The sequence below is a fragment of the Mya arenaria genome, chromosome 14 (assembly GCF_026914265.1).
Source record: "Mya arenaria isolate MELC-2E11 chromosome 14, ASM2691426v1".
Taxonomy (NCBI): Eukaryota; Metazoa; Mollusca; class Bivalvia; order Myida; family Myidae; genus Mya; species Mya arenaria.
In genome coordinates, this window is record NC_069135.1 from 19712739 (window position 1) to 19731236 (window position 18498).

The following is an 18498-nucleotide window of genomic DNA, read 5'->3' on the forward strand; positions in this document are numbered from 1 at the left end:
TGTGAGAAATCCATGGTCCGTACACAATAACCAACTTAGATCTAACCGAATATCAAAATTAGAATCAGAGTGTTTTGATACCTGGGACTAAAACAAAACTGCCAATAGACTGATTGGAATCACTGAAGCATATCTCAGAATATATGGAAGATATTAAATACTGTCCAGCACTTAAGACTTTTAAAATAGCTCTGTCGAAAGTAAAAATAAAAATATCCCTGTAATGTTGTTTAATTTTTAACCAAACACATATTTAATGGTTGCATGTTTTTGGTAATGCGGTTCATCGGCGCATGAACACATTTGTTCGACCCAAAAGACTTTACGATTATACGCGCACTAACCAAACGTCTCACACACAGATTATTCCAATCACACTTATTACCTGCGAAGTTTCTTTGGGATAATCTACAATGCTAAAATAACGCATAGTTGAATGCCGTATAAATTCGACAGTTTGAACAGAGGCATCGTCAATGCCATCACTTATTTTGTCGACGCCATATGCCTTTTAAAGAATATATGTTTACCATAGGACTCATAAAAGGACTGTAAATAGTGTGCATTGACATGTATCGTATATGTTAGTCAGTCAGTGGGTCGTAGAGGTATTCAGTCACAAGTTCATCGATTTTTTGTCCCCTTCTCAAAAAAGTGTACATATTAAATAAGCGTTTAATCTGAATTAAAAGCATGCGGATAGGCGCCGCATTTTAGAGTAATTTTACAGATTGATTTAAAAGCCATTTATGTTTTTTTTTTAAATGCACATTTTTAAAACCATAAACGATTTTGTTTGCATTTAAGCGAATTTTCCTGCATTTAAGGTGTATTTTATGTATCACAAGACACATTTCAATGTGTATTTTCTGTACGATAACCGAATTTTCACTGTTCTTAGGTGCACTTTAATAGCGTATTTAATAAAAAAAAAAAAAAAACACCAAACTGTTTATGCATTAAAACAGAATAAAATTCTAAGTAAAATTCGGTAAAAGGACAATGTGCTTAAATACGGTGCCAATATACCGCTGCGTTTAATGCAGAATATTTATGTTTTTAAAACGTTTTTTTTTGTAATATGACAAGTAGGGTCATATTTTAAGAGAATGCAAATTGTATGCCTTTACACTTTTCATAATGAAACTTAAATCGGAAGTTAATATTTTCAATGTTAAAGAAATATACACATATGGTTCATATGTCCGTGAAGAAATGTATGTAAGAGGAATATGATATAACATATTTACAAATACAGAAGGCAAGTTAAACTGAGCATTGTTTATCAGAATATCATAACCCTTCAAAGACGGACGTATGTTTGGCCACGAATGCTAAGAAACAAGTAAATCAATACTAAACATATTAACAGAAAAAAATCACAAGATGGTCCATATTAGTACCTTTCAACATTTCTACCAAACCGTCGAAGATGATATCAATACATAAAAGTATCGTTTCCATGGTAACAATTATCACATGTTTTCGTCTATTTGAGTGCTGCATCGTTTTATTTCCTTGACAATGGAAGGATATTTTCTGTACATTAAAAACTTGTCTTAGTTCTAAAATATTTGTTTAATTAGCAATGGACTTAAAATGCCTTGAATAAGGATAAGTAATTGTCATAAAGATCGCAGTGTAAATGTATGCGTCTCAATTCGTTTAATTTTTTATTCAGCGAAACAGTTCACATTACATAACTAGAACTAAGCGTTATTAAAGTTGTAATATCAAGTTGTTAACAGTTCAATAAATATTAGTGAATCCTTACAAATACACATAAATACAACATAAATTATCTAAAAAAGAAGAAAAAACTACAACCTCAAAAGAAACAACCCTCACAAGTGGCACCAAAAATGCCGTTCTTTCAAAAGGCGGCCGGAAAAGTGGCTCCGGCTAAAAAGGGAATGTCTCCCATGCCCGGTTCAACGACGTCTCTGTCGCCCTCGCAACTGAATACCGCCATCATGGACATGCTGCATGTGAGCAATTCGGGGAATCAGTGTCTGAACGCCTGCAGGGGTATGTGATTTTGAGTATACAGTATTGTGATTTATAAGTTGGTTAAAAAGGGATCTTATGACTTGTTCTTGTGCTTGGCTCAACCCTTAGTAACCCCTTCAATTGTTGATGTTTAATTGCCCGCGCCATGACTGTGTTATATAACATTTCATACATCTCTCTTTTCTCTGAAACGAAAAAGCATAGCACCTTGTTACACTGATGTTACTTGTTCAATCCTTAAACTTTTACTTGTTCATAAACTGATATCATAGATAATGTTTAATTACTCTAATTGAATTGAAAAGGTGACCCCATCACGGCTGCAGGCCAACGTAACCAAATGATAAAGATGTTAGCCATCATCCTAATTCCTGTCTCCATCCTCATTGGTCTCACTGGCAACTCGTTTGGGACGACCCTCAACAATTACTTATACTCGACGTCGATACGTTCAACGCTACTTTTCAGGTAAATTTCGTTTGTTGTCATTTGTAATCCTCACACCACTGTGAATAAAAGTACTTATATTTTATTACCCTTTTAATACACTTGCCATTCTGTACTGTTCGTATAGAATAAAGAATACATCAAAATAACATACTTTCTTTTCTTTAGCCTCGACATGGCGTACATGATTCGCTCGCTCCAACGTGAGAGAGATGGTAGCGCCCTATACCTCAGCTCCATAAGACCAGAGACCAAGGGATTCCTGTTACAGCGCTACCTCGATACTGATGAAGCGGTACAGGTAATAAACCACTGAATATATTTCCTTAACATGATGTGGTGGATTTGCCGATTTAAACACTAAATAACATTGATTTCTGGTATTTCAAGACCCCAAACATATTGGATGCAAGTTCCATTTTAATCAAAACATTAAACAACATTAGAAAAAAATGTTTCTTATAAGAAATATAAAACCAGTTGAACGTAACCACTACGTCTTCGATCAAGTTTAAGTTGCACAATACCTCCCTGTGGTGAAAATGTAAACATAAAAAATGATCAAGAAGATCAAGCTTTTTAGCAAGTCTTTTAAACCACAAACCATTCAGCTCCAAACCTACACAGATGGGGAGAAGCCAGTTGTCTGATAGGGTATAAACATGGCTGCTTTGATTAACTTTCATGCTTGAATGAATAAAACATACCTTTCACTGAGTAGCCACTTCCTAATTGGTGTTATTTGCCGTACAGAATCTACCAGAGTGGCCTTCTTCGCTGAGTAACACGAGGTCGGAGTTTGACTCGAGCGAGACGTTTCTGAAGACGCTCAACAGGCACAGGTAACTGGCATATTCTCCACAGTCAGTGATAATTTCATTACAGTTATATATTTGTAGGCGATTTGGCACGTGTCTTTGTATCGGTCTGCACTTATATTAGTTGTATAAAACATAAGGTAAAACATATAAATGATAAAAAATAGCATTAAGAAGTTACATTCGTTAGAAAATGTTAAATATAAAACATAAAGTGCCATTCTACATAGTCAATGGTAATTTCAGTACAGTTATATATATATTTGTAGGCGATTTGGCACGTGTCTTTGTGTCGGTCTGCATTTTATACAAGTTGTAAAAACATAAGGTAAAACATATCAATGATAAAAAATAACATTAAGAAGTAACAGTGCCATTTGCTTACCGTTACTCTGTTGTAAGCGTAATCAGATCTGCATGGTGACCTTTTTTCCTCAACTTCCATTCACACGTGCTTTAGGTACGAGTTGGACACGTTAAAGGTGACATTCCACGAGGAACTGATCACGTACTCTGACTGGATCGAGGTCTTCATCAAGTGGTTCTACAAATCCATCACAGAAGCCAGGGCAGAAAAGGTGAACGTTTTAACTTTTTAAGGTTTATTTCCAAATGAACGCAACGTCTCAAGGCGGTAACCTCAACATTTTCTTATACCCTTTCGGCTGATTGTTTCCAAAATTAGGTTAACAATGTGGTTAACGCCGTCGTTGTTAACTTTAAAACCGTTACTGTGCTGGACGTTAAATTGAAACACTTGTGATCACAGTATTTCTAACAAGATTTGAGACATTTTTAGCTGTTCTTGTTTAATGCAAATATATGAGCACACCATGAAATAGTTCACCTTTAAAGTTAGCAACGATACCGTAAACACCGTTGTTAAGTTTTCAACAATCGGTCTTTATGTAATCGTTCTGTAACCACTTTTATCATTTTCATGACGCTTCGCGGGGCTGCTGCCAGTGTAGAAATGAGTTCTTCTGGCCATTAACTGAGTTTATTATTATTTATATTAGCTCAACGGCGACGACCTATATTTTGATATGAATCGTCCTTGATTCTGTTTTCTTGGTAAATACCAGTACCGGCCTCAAATTCTCGAAAGTTCTTAAGTAGCTTATTTTATTAAGCCATTTTTAGTAAATCTTGAATTTATTAAATACAAATTATTTTATTGTGATCATCTTAAGATAATTGATCTATTTTTCTAAATTTCTTAAGATTGCAAATATAACAATAATTATACCAAAACAAAAATACAGACCTTAGCTTTATCCTATTATGAGTGACTAAAATTTTGTGTAAAGAAATTGGGGTCTGGTGTCCATTTTGATAGGCCAAGAGGGGGTTCTCACTAGTGCACGAAAGCCCACAACATCTATAGGAACATGTGCCCTCTATCTGTTCTTGCCACAAACTGGCTGATTAGACTTTTATTTCAACTGGATTTTATTTCCTTACAAAGCTCGTACTTCTTAGTGAAAGAGCTACGTCCGATTTTATTTATAATAAAGGGCTTGTATAAAAAAACTGGATTAACTTTATGTATGACATACCTTTAGTCATTTTCTTTATGTTATAACCAGCAGTCAAATACCTTTCAAATGCTACCAACATTATGTTAGGGTACCACGCTTCAGATTTTAACTATTAAGATTAATGTAACTATTGGAGAACTATTTGTTGATCGAATACCTTAATATCGACAAAATTTATCATTTTGCTACAGGTCTGGAAAGCCTTCGTGGCATATCAAGAGTTGCTGGTAGCCTCGGAATATCTGGGAAGAGAGCGGGCAATGGGCGTCATCTTCTACACCCTGGGGGAGTTTCCTACCCGAGAAGAGTATCTGTACTTCGTCGAAAGTCAGGTAGGTATTTTAAATTAGGAAAAAATGTGTCAACCTCAGAGAATTTCAGAAAGGGGAAGGAAGTAACGTCATCATTTCCTTCGGTATATTATGCGTATGTCACACCCAACTAATAGTCGACGTTTGATTAGTAAATAATGCAGCGATAAAACAGGTTACTAAGAGCCGAAGTCCTAACTATTTTCTCTTGTGTAAGATCGTAAAATGATAAAAAAAGCCTTTCTTTAACTGTTAAATGGTAAAAGCGTTGTAAGGGAATATCAAAAATACAGTTATAAAGACAAGAGTAAAAACTTATCTAAGCATCTCAGTAACGATCGAACGACAACATATCGTCATATAAAAACATTTCAGTTAAATTATTTTATATTTTACATATCAATTTAATTAAACTTTAAGATAGCAAAATCAAACAAACATTCCAAAACCTGACAAATAAAGCTTTTAGTTTCGAAACAGAGAGAATGTATCCTTTAAATATTTATTCGAAATGCGCTCGTAGGATACGTGCATTGATAATATGGCCCCCACATATGTCTCTATATAATTATTCTTAATCGTTACATTGGCTTATAAATGTTTGTTTCTCGACAAGTATTTGGTGGTGTAATATGCGACGCAATCAAGGCCAACAGATCCCTTTAGTGAAAAACATGCTCAACTCTGAAGCGGTCGACTGGTCTTTGTATACAGTAAATTCTCAATCCACACGGAGCCCGGACTTTGTTAATTTGCATATTACCAAACAAGTACATCAACGTTCTATGAACGTTCTTCCGTCTATAACGGAATGTTATACTTTGAACATTCGCATATGGCGGACCGTTACAGTGGGTTAGGTAGGGATATTTTTTCGAAAACACTTCATGCCAAGATCATTTTCTTGCAAATAACCCTATTGCTTGCAATTTGTTTTCTTGTTTTTCCTCGTTTTTTACTACGGTGTGCGGCTTTTAAAAGGTAATGTTATGTTTCACGAAACAAACATTTTTTAGGCCTTTGTATGTTCTGCTATGCTATTTATTTATTTTTCTAAACGTTGATATTCACCAAAGAGTATAATTATCGTTCATAAAGGAAAATCAATTTATCCGTTAAAGGACACATCCAACGCCTCATTCGCTGCTGCTAGGCAATACTCCACTATTGCAAAGGAAATCTACGATGCAAAGATCAGGGGCAATCCCGAGATCATGAGGACTATCCAGAACAAAAGGGGAGAGATTCGCTCGAGAAATTCAGGAGCAGTTATTAACACAGTTGGGTCTCTCAAGGATGCAAAGTTCTGGTTTGAGAACATGACATACTTTCAGGTACGATACCTTTTTAACTACACTTCGAGATAAATGTTATGTTTCATCTTATACTGTCTACAGTTATACATGTATAACAGCGACACAGTACTTCTTGTGTATCTTACATATCTAACAGTGACGAAGTACTACTTTCATTGCTTACACGTATAACAGCGACGAAGCACTACTGGTTTTGCTTATGCATATAACAGCGATATAGTTCTTTTTGTGAAGTTAACACTGCGACAAAGAATTACAGTACTATGTGTATAGCTTAGACGTATACAAGCGACACAGTACTACGTTTATAGCTTACACGTATAACAGCGACACAGTACTACGTGTATAGCTTACACGTATACCAGCGACACAGTACTACGTGTATAGCTTAGATGAATGCCAGCGACAGAGTCTTAGACGTATACCAGCGACACAGTACTACGTGTATAGCTTACACGTATAACAACGACATAGTACTACGTGTATAGCTTAGATAATACCAGCGACAGAGTCTTACACGTATACCAGGGACACAGTACTACGTGTATAGCTTACACGAACACCAGCGACACAGTACTACTGTATAGCTTAGATGTATACCAGCGACACAGTACTACGTGTATAGCTTACACGTATACCAGCGACACAGTACTACGTGTATAGCTTACACGTATACCAGCGACACAGTACTACGTGTATAGCTTAGACGTATACCAGCGACACAGTACTACTGTATAGCTTAGACGTATACCAGCGACACAGTACTACGTGTATAGCTTAGACGTATACCAGCGACACAGTACTACGTGTAAAGCTTAGACGTATACCAGCGACACAGTACTACGTGTATAACTAAGACGTATACCAGCGACACAGTACTACGTGTATAGCTTAGATGTATACCAGCGACACAGTACTACGTGTATAGCTTAGATGTATAACAGCGACACAGTACTACGTGTATAACTAAGACGTATACCAGCGACACAGTACTACGTGTATAACTAAGACGTATACCAGCGACACAGTACTACGTGTATAACTAAGACGTATACCAGCGACACAGTACTACGTGTATAGCTTAAACGTATACCAGCGACACAGTACTACGTGTATAACTAAGACGTATACCAGCGACACAGTACTACGTGTATAGCTTAGATGTATACCAGCGACACAGTACTACGTGTATAACTAAGACGTACACCAGCGACACAGTACTACGTGTATAGCTTAGACGTATACCAGCGACACAGTACTACGTGTATAGCTTAGACGTATACCAGCGACACAGTACTACGTGTATAACTAAGACGTATACCAGCGACACAGTACTACGTGTATAACTTAGATGTATACCAGCGACACAGTACTACGTGTATAACTAAGACGTATACCAGTGACACAGTACTACGTGTACAGCTTAGACGTATACCAGCGACACAGTACTACGTGTATAACTAAGACGTATACCAGCGACACAGTACTACGTGTATAGCTTAGACGTATACCAGCAACACAGTACTACGTGTATAGCTAAGACGTATACCAGCGACACAGTACTACGTGTATAACTTAGACGTATACCAGCGACACAGTACTACGTGTATAACTTAGACGTATACCAGCGACACAGTACTACGTGTATAGCTTAGACGTATACCAGCGACACAGTACTACGTGTATAGCTTACGCGTATTACAGCGACACAGTACTACGTGTATAGCTTAGATGTAAAACAGCTACACAGTACTACGTGAAGCTTAGATGTATACCAGCGACACAGTCTTACACGTATACCAGCGACACAGTCTTACACGTATATCAGCGACACAGTCTTACACGTATACCAGCGACACAGTCTTACACGTATACCAGCGACACAGTACTACGTGTATAGCTTAGACGTACACCAGCGACACAGTACTGCGTGTACAACTAAGACGTATAGCAGCGACACAGTACTACGTGTACAAATTAGACGTATACCAGCGACACAGTACTACGTGTACAACTTAGACGTATACCAGCTACACAGTACTACGTGTACAACTTAGACGTATACCAGCGACACAGTACTACGTGTACAACTAAGACGTATACCAGCGACACAGTACTACGTGTACAACTAAGACGTATACCAGCGACACAGTACAACGTGTACAGCTAAGACGTATACCAGCGACACAGTACTACGTGTACAGCTAAGACGTATACCAGCGACACAGTACTACGTGTACAGCTAAGACGTATATTAGCGACACAGTACTACGTGTAGAGCTAAGACGTATATTAGCGACACAGTACTACGTGTATAGCTTAGACGTATACCAGCGACACAGTACTACGTGTATAGCTTAGACGTATACCAGCGACACAGTACTACGTGTATAACTAAGACGTATACCAGCGACACAGTACTACGTGTATAGCTTAGACGTATACCAGCGACACAGTACTGCGTGTATAGTATAGCTTAGACGTATACCAGCGACACAGTACTGCGTGTATAGCTAAGACGTATACCAGCGACACAGTACTGCGTGTATAACTTAGACGTATACCAGCGACACAGTACTGCGTGTATAACTTAGACGTATACCAGCGACACAGTACTGCGTGTATAGCTTAGACGTACACCAGCGACACAGTACTACGTGTATAGCTTAGACGTACACCAGCGACACAGTACTACGTGTATAGCTTAGACGTACACCAGCGACACAGTACTAAGTGTATAGCTTAGACGTACACCAGCGACACAGTAATACGTGTATAGCTTACACGTATGCCAGCGACACCAGCGACACAGTACTACGTGTATAACTAAGACGTATACCAGCGACACAGTACTACGTGTATGGACATTCAAAAACTACGTGCACACTGGCCATATGGTCGATATCATTGTATTTTTGACCGGTGCCTGAACTTTTCCCTCCCATTCGCTGTTAATTTTCTTTTCCAGTATTCCTTCTCTATTCAAATGTTAGCCTAATCTCCAGTTATGTACATTTTATTATTAAAACAACTTGTATTGCAGTTTACATTATATAAGATAAACCAACCAATAAATGTGACCCTCAAGTTATTTTGAGCGGTAAACTTAACAATACATTTTAATTTTTTTCCTTTAAATAATTTAAGGTATCAGATGTTTAAATAGTTGTCATTTCGAGGTGCGATTTTTTACTATATTCGGCTATTGCCGTAGTAATGTGAAAACGTTGATGCCTAGTAAACCCATATAATTTCTATATCATTTGGAAAGGTACGGGTAAGGTTTGTTGAAAGAATATGGGTTGTAAAATTTATACTGGGCAACACATTGTAGAAAAAGGTAATGCAGTTTGTATACTTTAGCTCTTTAATTCAACTGAAATCGGACATGAAAGAACTAGCTATTTTGCACTACTGCATAGCCAGCAAAATTAGTTTGTAATATTTTTTGTTTGTTTAATTTTACATATTCTTTACTACACATCTAAAAAATTCAAATAATACCAAAACAATGTTGGGTCACCAGACAGTCAAATTGTTATGATTGTACATGGGATATACTATCCATCAAATTCATTAAATTTATTTCAGGATATTATCCGAGAAGCACAAGTCTCTCTTGCTCTGACAATCGACGGTTTGTTAGCGGCCAGACAACAGACGGACCTGACCAACATCATCATCATCTGCATCATCTTCAGCGCAGTGCTCATTCTCTGTCCAGTCATTATATACGCAGTCTACAATCTCACTGTGGAGATTCAGAGATGCTCGCTTCACATTGCCGACAGGTTTAAACATTACAATAGTGTTTGCATTTTCATGAAGGATGACAATGGAAAATTTATTTTTGTTTTGTTTTTGATTATGTTTAATAATTAAATAAAACAAAATCTCGATTGCCATTGGCTTCCACGAATGCACCAAAAGTAAGTTCATAGAGTATATTCTATTTTTGTCTTTTTCCACCAAACGTTTAAATTCCAAAGGAATTGGGATTCTTTTCTGATGATAATATCAATAAAAGATAACAAACAACCTTAATATTAAAGATTAATCTGAAAACTAAATAGGGTATACCTAAACTTATGTTATAGAATATATTCTGCCATTCACACAGTTTGTCCTCAAACCTATTCCCGATCTTTTCCAGGACTAAAGCCTTATCGAAAGAGAAAAGACGGACGGACACGTTGCTGTACCAGATGTTACCGAAGGAGGTAGCCGAACAGCTGAAACAGAACCAAGAAGTAAGCACCGAGGAGTTCCCACACGCTACCATCATGTTTTCTGACATTGTTGGGTTCACCAACATCTGTTCCCGCAGCTCGCCATTACAGGTACATGTGTTCTTTTATTTATACATGCATTTTTTTATTACTTCCTATATATATATATATATATATATATATATATATATACAGAATATTTAATTAACATCGCATTTGCATTTAATTTAGATTTGAATGAACCGAATCATTTAACGAGTGGTCTGAGAGTAAAAAACACATTGCTTTCAATGAAAGAAAAAACATGTTGTAGAGGTTCGACAACCATTACAAATATCATGTTATCAATAAAGTCTTATTGATGTTTCATTCGTAGATTCGAGAATGAAACGTTAGTCAAACACGGTTTGCTGGTTACAACTATGTATGTGTTTATCATGACCATACGATGGAAACTATTCAGTATCTAAAAATGAACGATTGCCCTGTTGATAGATAGGCATGATGTTAAGGCCGAACACTCATGTCATAAAAACACTCAGCGTCACAATACAACATAAACAAAAATAAATGTGTATAAATGTTCGGGATTTGACTTTGGAACGACGAGCGACACAGGAGATCACTGGAATTACTTCATAGAATCATTTTACAATATATTCTTGCATATGATATTACACCTTGGACATAATGTATATGTATATGGCATGTTTAACGTTGATATTTTAACTGAATATATTGAGTCGATTGTTCGAAACCTTTTTTTACAACGTTTTTAGCCTCATCCTTGTTACCTTTCAAATCTTAATAACAAGATTTAAGAAAACTGCTTTATATATATAAGTTGTATCTGTTTGTTTTAATACATTATCTTGTCATTAAATTTTAGACTTTTAAAATTTAACAATTATGTCGTTAATCACGTTTTAACTTCAACGCAGTTCTGAACAATCGGATCAAAATCTTTACCATGATCACCTTTTTTGCAGATCGTCGAGATGTTAAACACGATATACTCGTGTCTGGATGAACGGATAGACGTGTACGACGTGTACAAGGTGGAGACGATTGGCGACGCATATCTCGTCGTTTCAGGTACGAAGATATTTACTCTTACTGGTTTCTCGATGAACGGGTCGACGGTTACTATGTTTGTTTCAGCAATGGTGATATTTACTCTTTAAGATCATTCCAAGCGTTTTTTCTTTCAAACATTTCGCAGTTATTATTGCGTTTTCTACAATGCGTCATTGTATGACACTAAAAATACAGACAAAAAAAATCAATTGCATAAAGCATTTAGGTTTTCATTGGTGCTGTAAATAAAAGGTCAGAGCAAGACGGGCGCAACTTCATAAATACGTAGAAACACAATTTTAATCAACAATGCTAGCTTACTTACATATTGACTCAACGAGTTGAATACAACTGTATATTAAATAATGACTATTGGCATATTATTTTTATCACATGCCTTTTTCCGGTAATAAATAACAAAAAGACCTACCAGTTTCACCTCCGCTGTTGATGAGCTGATATCACAAACTGACAAAGCAATGCTTAAGATCATTCAAAGCGTTTATTTTTTGCAAACATTTCGCAGTTATGATTTCCTACGTCGTCTACACTGCGTCATCATTTAACAATAAAAATACATACATGGATACTTTTATACATTGCATGTATTTATTAGAAATGTTTATATTGCTGCTGTAAATAAAGTGACTTATCCAATCGGGTAATGTTGAAAATCGATTAAGGACGGCGGAAATCGATTCTCGCTATTAATTTGAAAATATTCTCTAACACGAAAGTCTTTAAAAAGCATTCTAAATGAAAACAAATGAAACTGAAACACAGTTATATAATATGCTTGAAACATGAACAATTAAGCTGGAAGTGAAGTCCTGATGTACCGAATGATACAAAATATCATCATTTTCAATACGATTTTCTGTAACATGTTCTTCTACTTTATCGCTTTGGTTTGTCTTGTGATAATCTTACCTTAAAGCGAGGGTTTAATTTTTTTAAATGACGCTGCTCCTTCCTGTTGTTGTTTCGTTTTATTTAGATCGTTATCTGACTATTAACATATTATTTATACGTTTTTACTACCAAAGGTGTTCCAAAGCCAAACGGTAACCGTCACGCTTCTGAGATCGCCTCCCTTGCTCTTGACATCCTGGAGCACGTCAACCGGATGGAGATCCCCCATATTCCAGGGACGAACGTCAGACTACGCATCGGTTGCCATTCAGGTACATTTTGCGAACTTACAGTTTGGCACTCCCATGTCTTAAAAGTATGACGGTGATGAAAATAAGCTACGTAATAAAACATTCGCTGATCATTTGGTTAATTTTGTTCTCATTTGAAAGCTTTTGACATACAGATATTTACCAGAAGATTATGGCCCTAGTTTCTGAAACGTTTCTTTATAGCAGAATAAGAACACTATTGTTTAACAAAAAATAGTACCGAAACCATTATGCTAAACGTAGAACATGGTGCCTCCAAGTTCTCATTCATACAGTAATATATTTGAATGTCTGTATCAATTTTTAAACCATGTATATACGCAATAACATGGGCACTGTTGAGCGTTAATATACCGAGGCTCAACGAGAGACGGACGAATGAAATTTTATTTATTTTGAATGCTTATATGAAGTAAATGAATTATTTGGTATATGTTCATGACGTTCTTTGAATTTGAAAAATAAAGTTTTTAAGAAAGTTTTTTCATGAAATCAAGAAAAAATAACACGTTTCTCTCTTAGAATTGAAATTGATATTATTATTAATCAAATACATCTTTATGAGCAATACAGGTATGGCTTGCTGGAATATTAAGAAAGCATTTTTTTGTTTCCAATAAAATTGTTTACAAAAGTGCAGAATGATATTGTTATACTACAGATGTGTAATACAGAAAGGTATGTGATTAGTATTTTTTAACTAGAAACAATGTATAACATTTTATAAATATATAAATTCGTTTTGTTTCGTTTCAGGAGCGGTGGTTGCTGGTGTGGTGGGGACGAAGATGCCACACTACTGCGTGTTTGGAGAGGCAGTGAATGTCGCAAACATGATGGAGGCGCTCGGAAAACGTAATATGAATTGAACTTTAAAGGCCTAGTTTAAGCCTTCTATAAGTGACCCCCCCCCCCCACACACACAATCTGTATATAGTACACAACCTCTGTGTATTGATCTTAATTCAATTGCCTTGTACCCTCTTATCAGATCTCTGATCTGAGTATCCTGCTGAGACGTTTTGGAGGTTTTTTTAAATGGACTCTAAACGGCCCTGAGCTAATAAACAAATACACAGGAAATTAGCCCCTACTGCGGCACCAGTGCAATACGCAGGAGATGCACCGCAGGCCCCAATTTCTCGAATCTTCTTAAGCTTAACAGGCTTAAGTTGCTTATTTCAATTAGCCAAAATACAAACTTATAGTGATTTTTTATAAATGAAAAATGGTTAATTGTGATAATTGTAACGATACTTTCTATCTTTAGTATTAAAACATTAAAGGAGTATATAAAATGCAAAATACTGAAAGACAAAAATAGTGGATTTAACTTAATCCTGTTATAAGAGACTTAAGAAGTTTTGAGAAATTGGGGCCAGGTGATTATGATGCCAGTATGCCTTTAACTAGACCTTTAAAACAACCGCAAAGTCAGATAACCACGACATACCCTTTGCGCAGATCGGATCACTTTTTGGAATTTTTCATCAAAAACAACCTCGGATGTATGCAAGTGCATCGTAAAATTGATAATATTACTCGTGTAATTTGCATTATTCAGTTGCAATTGATTCCAAGTGAAGCTTATCATATTTAGATTTTTCAGAGTAAAGTCCTTATGATTGACTGATAATTTGACATTGTAAACCGTCTATATGCATCCGAGGTTGTTACCGATGGGAAATGAATGAGTTGTCAGCTACAATACATCCTTCGGTGAATGTGGAGTAGCGGGTTTCAAGCGGTTATCCGAAAATGAAAAACCCGTACGACATGCGTGTTTCCTTCTTTATATTAATACAAATATTTGTTAGGTCTACGCTATTTTCCCAACAAGGTTTTTAAAATTAAGCTAATCAGTAGCTTAAACGTAAGGTTAATTGGTATGGTAATTATTTAAATGGTTTTCTGTCTATTGCTCTTCCTTGTTTTCATACAAACATTAACTTTTATGTCCCGAGAAAATACTTTACAAACGGAATGAGAAATGATGTTCATAAAATATACACAATTTTAGCATCCCATTCAGCAAACACATATCTTTCCAGCTTGCAAGGTCCACCTTAGCAAGTCGACGGCTGATCATTTGACAGAAGTAGGCGGCTTCGTCATTCGGGAGAGGGATGATCTCACAGAAAAGGTAACTGCGTCGCCTTCTCATTGACTCATGAGTCACGTTGTTTTAAAACTAGTTTATAAAACGCGTTACTTCACACTTGTCCACAAATTTATGAATAATTACAAAACGAAAAATAGTATCATCAATCTGATGTTCTTAACATTTGCCTTGATAGAATGACCGTGACCTGATGCTGACTTTCAAGGGCAACGTGAAGACATATTGGCTTGAGTGCAAGGAAGGGTACGCTCCGCCGGATTACGACGAATACTTCGTAGACCCCGAAATTCTGATTGATTCCAAGACGGCTAACTAATCGAATAGTTTACTTTTCCCAGCTTGCATACAAGTTGAAATACTGTCCTTTATCGGGACACTTCTTCTGGACTTGGAAATACGTTTGTAGCGAAAAGCAAAAGTCCTGCAACAGTACGAATATGTTTCTACACTATTCAGTAAACTGTTTTGGGATTTTTATTACTACCTATTCACATAAATAAGTAACAAAATCATTTCACCATCAAAGGGGCACTAGCTTTTATTGTTTGATAGAGTTGAAACGCTGGGTATCGATAAACATAATTTTTTAACGAAAATAAATAGAACTGCACCTTAATGCATACTGTTGTTTCGAATCTATACGTGATAACATACAGAGCTGTGGCCACTAGACACACAGCGATAACAGCACTGTTTATAATGTTCTTCACAGTGAAATGCCTAGTTTTAGTGCAGCAGCTCCAATATTAATGTTAACAGCAATAAGAACAACAGCAGCAACCACCACAACACCACCACCACAACAACAATAACAATTCTCGTATGAGGGTTTTAGAAAACAACAAAAAGACAAAGGCATTTATAATATTGTAAAGTTCTGGCGGGTTTTTACTTATAATTTTAAGTACCTCAATCATGACATGCAGCTACAGCATTTAATTGCCTTTTGTACATAGACGTACTGTGTATTATACATGGTTTTGTACAAACAGGTAAGATGACTTAAACAAATAATATGTTTGTGTCCTGTTTCGGGTTGGTAGGATGGAAAATCTGAATGAAGTATATGGGAACTGAATATCTATCACATATAAAGTGATATCAAAGAAAATGTTAATTAATTTTATATAATATTAAAACAATTTCATATAATATTATAAGTATTTTGAAATTTATGTTTTATAAAATGTACCTGTTATAAATTTTGTTCTTTTGAAATTACAACTAAGCGTTGCAAATTTATTTTTAGCATACTATTTTTTAATGAAATGTAATTTTGTTTTATTTAATATTGTTTGGTTTGTCCATAATCTGTGATACGTAGTTTGTAAAGCGCTTTTAAAAGTCAAAAATTGAAGTATTTTGGTATATTATATCGGTGGATTAGTAATATATGCACATGAATGAAATTGTTCGAACGAGATTTTTTATAATACTGAAATTGAAATGCATTAACAAAGAGGCTGGTTTTCCATGTAAACCCTATCTACGTAATCATGCTGTGAACGATTTCTGCTTATATGCATCAAAGCCAAGCAGATGTGATTTACCATCATTCTTATCAGACCTACCATATCAAGCAATTATAACTGTAACTTGTGGAAACAATTGACACCACGCCGATAGCGACGCCTACAGTGTCACGTGACGCCTTAGTAAGGGACCTACGACAAATACACAGACACAGACGATAATAATACCGAAGTGATACTTGACACCCAGATAAAAAAACCCATAGAACTTGGTAAAACATAGCAGTAAAATCAAGTATAGCATTAAATTAATTCATTATTATCAATTGAATGCAATTTATGATTCAAATAGAAATGATTTCATGTCGAAACTTTAAAACAATTTATATTTAAATAACATCAGAGTTTTGTTACAGCAAGCCTCGTTTAAAAACTCAAATTTAGGGAAACAAAACCTGTATTAATTTCCTTTACGAAAGTCAACAAAAACGACGTTTGTTTATATCAAATGTCAAAGCCAAATGGATGTTGCTGTTTTTCTTCCTTTCTCCATTAAAATTCACTTGTTTTTTTACAAGTTTAATGAATTATTAGTATTGATATAACTACCTTAATGTTTCTCTCAATGTATGAATATCAGTTTCAGTTTCAGTTTATTGGCAATACCATTAAATGCATGCTTTTGGCCAAATTTAACATAAATTTCACAAATATCCGTAAACGAAATGCAAAACTGTTCTAACAAGCAACAAAGAAGTTAGAAATGATCATAGCCATATCACAAATTTATAATTCGATTTACGTCATTTACAAAGATGATTTTGTTTTATATATTCGTATATACGTTTTGTGATCTTTAGTTATATGGTATGACGGACCTATACCGGATGATATTTGATATTTTATCTGTGCTAAAAAATAATAATATGTAACGCGAACCAGCTGAGTTGCGGTTTCTCCTTAAAGTAGGATTTAAAATTCAACGCACAAAAAGGAGACAAATTTCTAAAGAAAAATCAATTAATCGCATGATATCGTCAATGTTTTACACTAACACTGATAACTTCTAATGATATTTCCTGTTTAAAGACTAATGGATAATATACGCATATTATGTACGGATACATAAACGATTAATACATTTGATTTGAAGGGTTGAAATAGTCTACATAAAGGTTACTTTGTTAAGTACAATGAAATGCATAATTTGACCAACATTAAGGGAAATGTCAGTATTTCGGATTTTCTTAAAGACCTAGTTAAATCCTTCTATAAGTGACCCCCCCCCCCAAAAAAAAAACAACAACAAAAAAAAACAAGAAAAACAAAACAACAACAACAAACAAACAAAAAACAAAACAACAACAACAAAAAACAACAACGACAACAACAACAACAAAAAGCTACAACAATAACAACAGTGTACTGTACTCAACCTCTGTGTATTGATCTTAATCTAATTGCCTAATTGTCTTATCAGATCCCTGATCTGAGTATCCTGCTGTGCAGTTTTAGAGGTTTTATTATAGAAATGGACCCTAAATGGCGCTGAGCCAATAAACAAATAAACAGGAAATTGGCCCTTACTGTGACATAAGTGCAATTAGCAGGAGATGCACAACAGGGGATTGTCATGCCAAACATTCTTTAAACTGGGCCTTTAATATTTCAGTTATGAGAAACATATTTGCGTAACAGCGTAATTAAACTACTGTTGATAAATGCAGATTGTCAGTGGTCATGGCGGAAAGCAACGGGCAATTGATAAGCCCCGCCTAATCAAGACGTTGATTGGTTGGTCGAGTATCGACCGGCTAGTTAGACTGACAGGCCGCGTCATGTTAATTGCGACACGTGATATAAAATCATATGACATTTTCTTACTAAAAATACAACTTTCTCACAATATTTCATTGTGAACAAATGTTTTGTGCTTTGAAGTGTTATGTGTAACACATATGCAGACTCCGG

At 35.6% G+C, this 18498-nt stretch overlaps 1 protein-coding gene across 1 annotated transcript; it reads left to right on the top strand.

Annotated features, from left to right (window-relative positions):
• The first annotated feature begins 1862 nt into the window (after window positions 1-1862).
• LOC128215801 (uncharacterized) lies at window positions 1863-15806 on the top strand. Its single transcript, XM_052922405.1, has 14 exons — window positions 1863-2028; window positions 2316-2478; window positions 2626-2758; window positions 3211-3299; window positions 3736-3853; window positions 5008-5148; window positions 6249-6461; window positions 10035-10234; window positions 10597-10783; window positions 11662-11767; window positions 12796-12933; window positions 13690-13788; window positions 14985-15076; window positions 15231-15806. The coding sequence occupies exons 1-14, from the start codon at window positions 1863-1865 to the stop codon at window positions 15369-15371; spliced, it is 1986 nt and encodes a 661-aa protein (XP_052778365.1). The 3' UTR covers window positions 15372-15806.
• The last annotated feature ends 2692 nt before the right edge of the window (window positions 15807-18498 follow it).

Coding starts and splice junctions, on each gene's coding strand:
- LOC128215801 (XM_052922405.1), top strand. CDS start 1,863: ATGCCGTTCTTTCAAAAGGCGGCCGGAAAAGTGGCTCCGGCTAAAAAG. Junction 6,462..10,034: donor AGAACATGACATACTTTCAG/GTACGATACCTT, acceptor AATTTATTTCAG/GATATTATCCGAGAAGCACA. Junction 11,768..12,795: donor CGCATATCTCGTCGTTTCAG/GTACGAAGATAT, acceptor TTACTACCAAAG/GTGTTCCAAAGCCAAACGGT.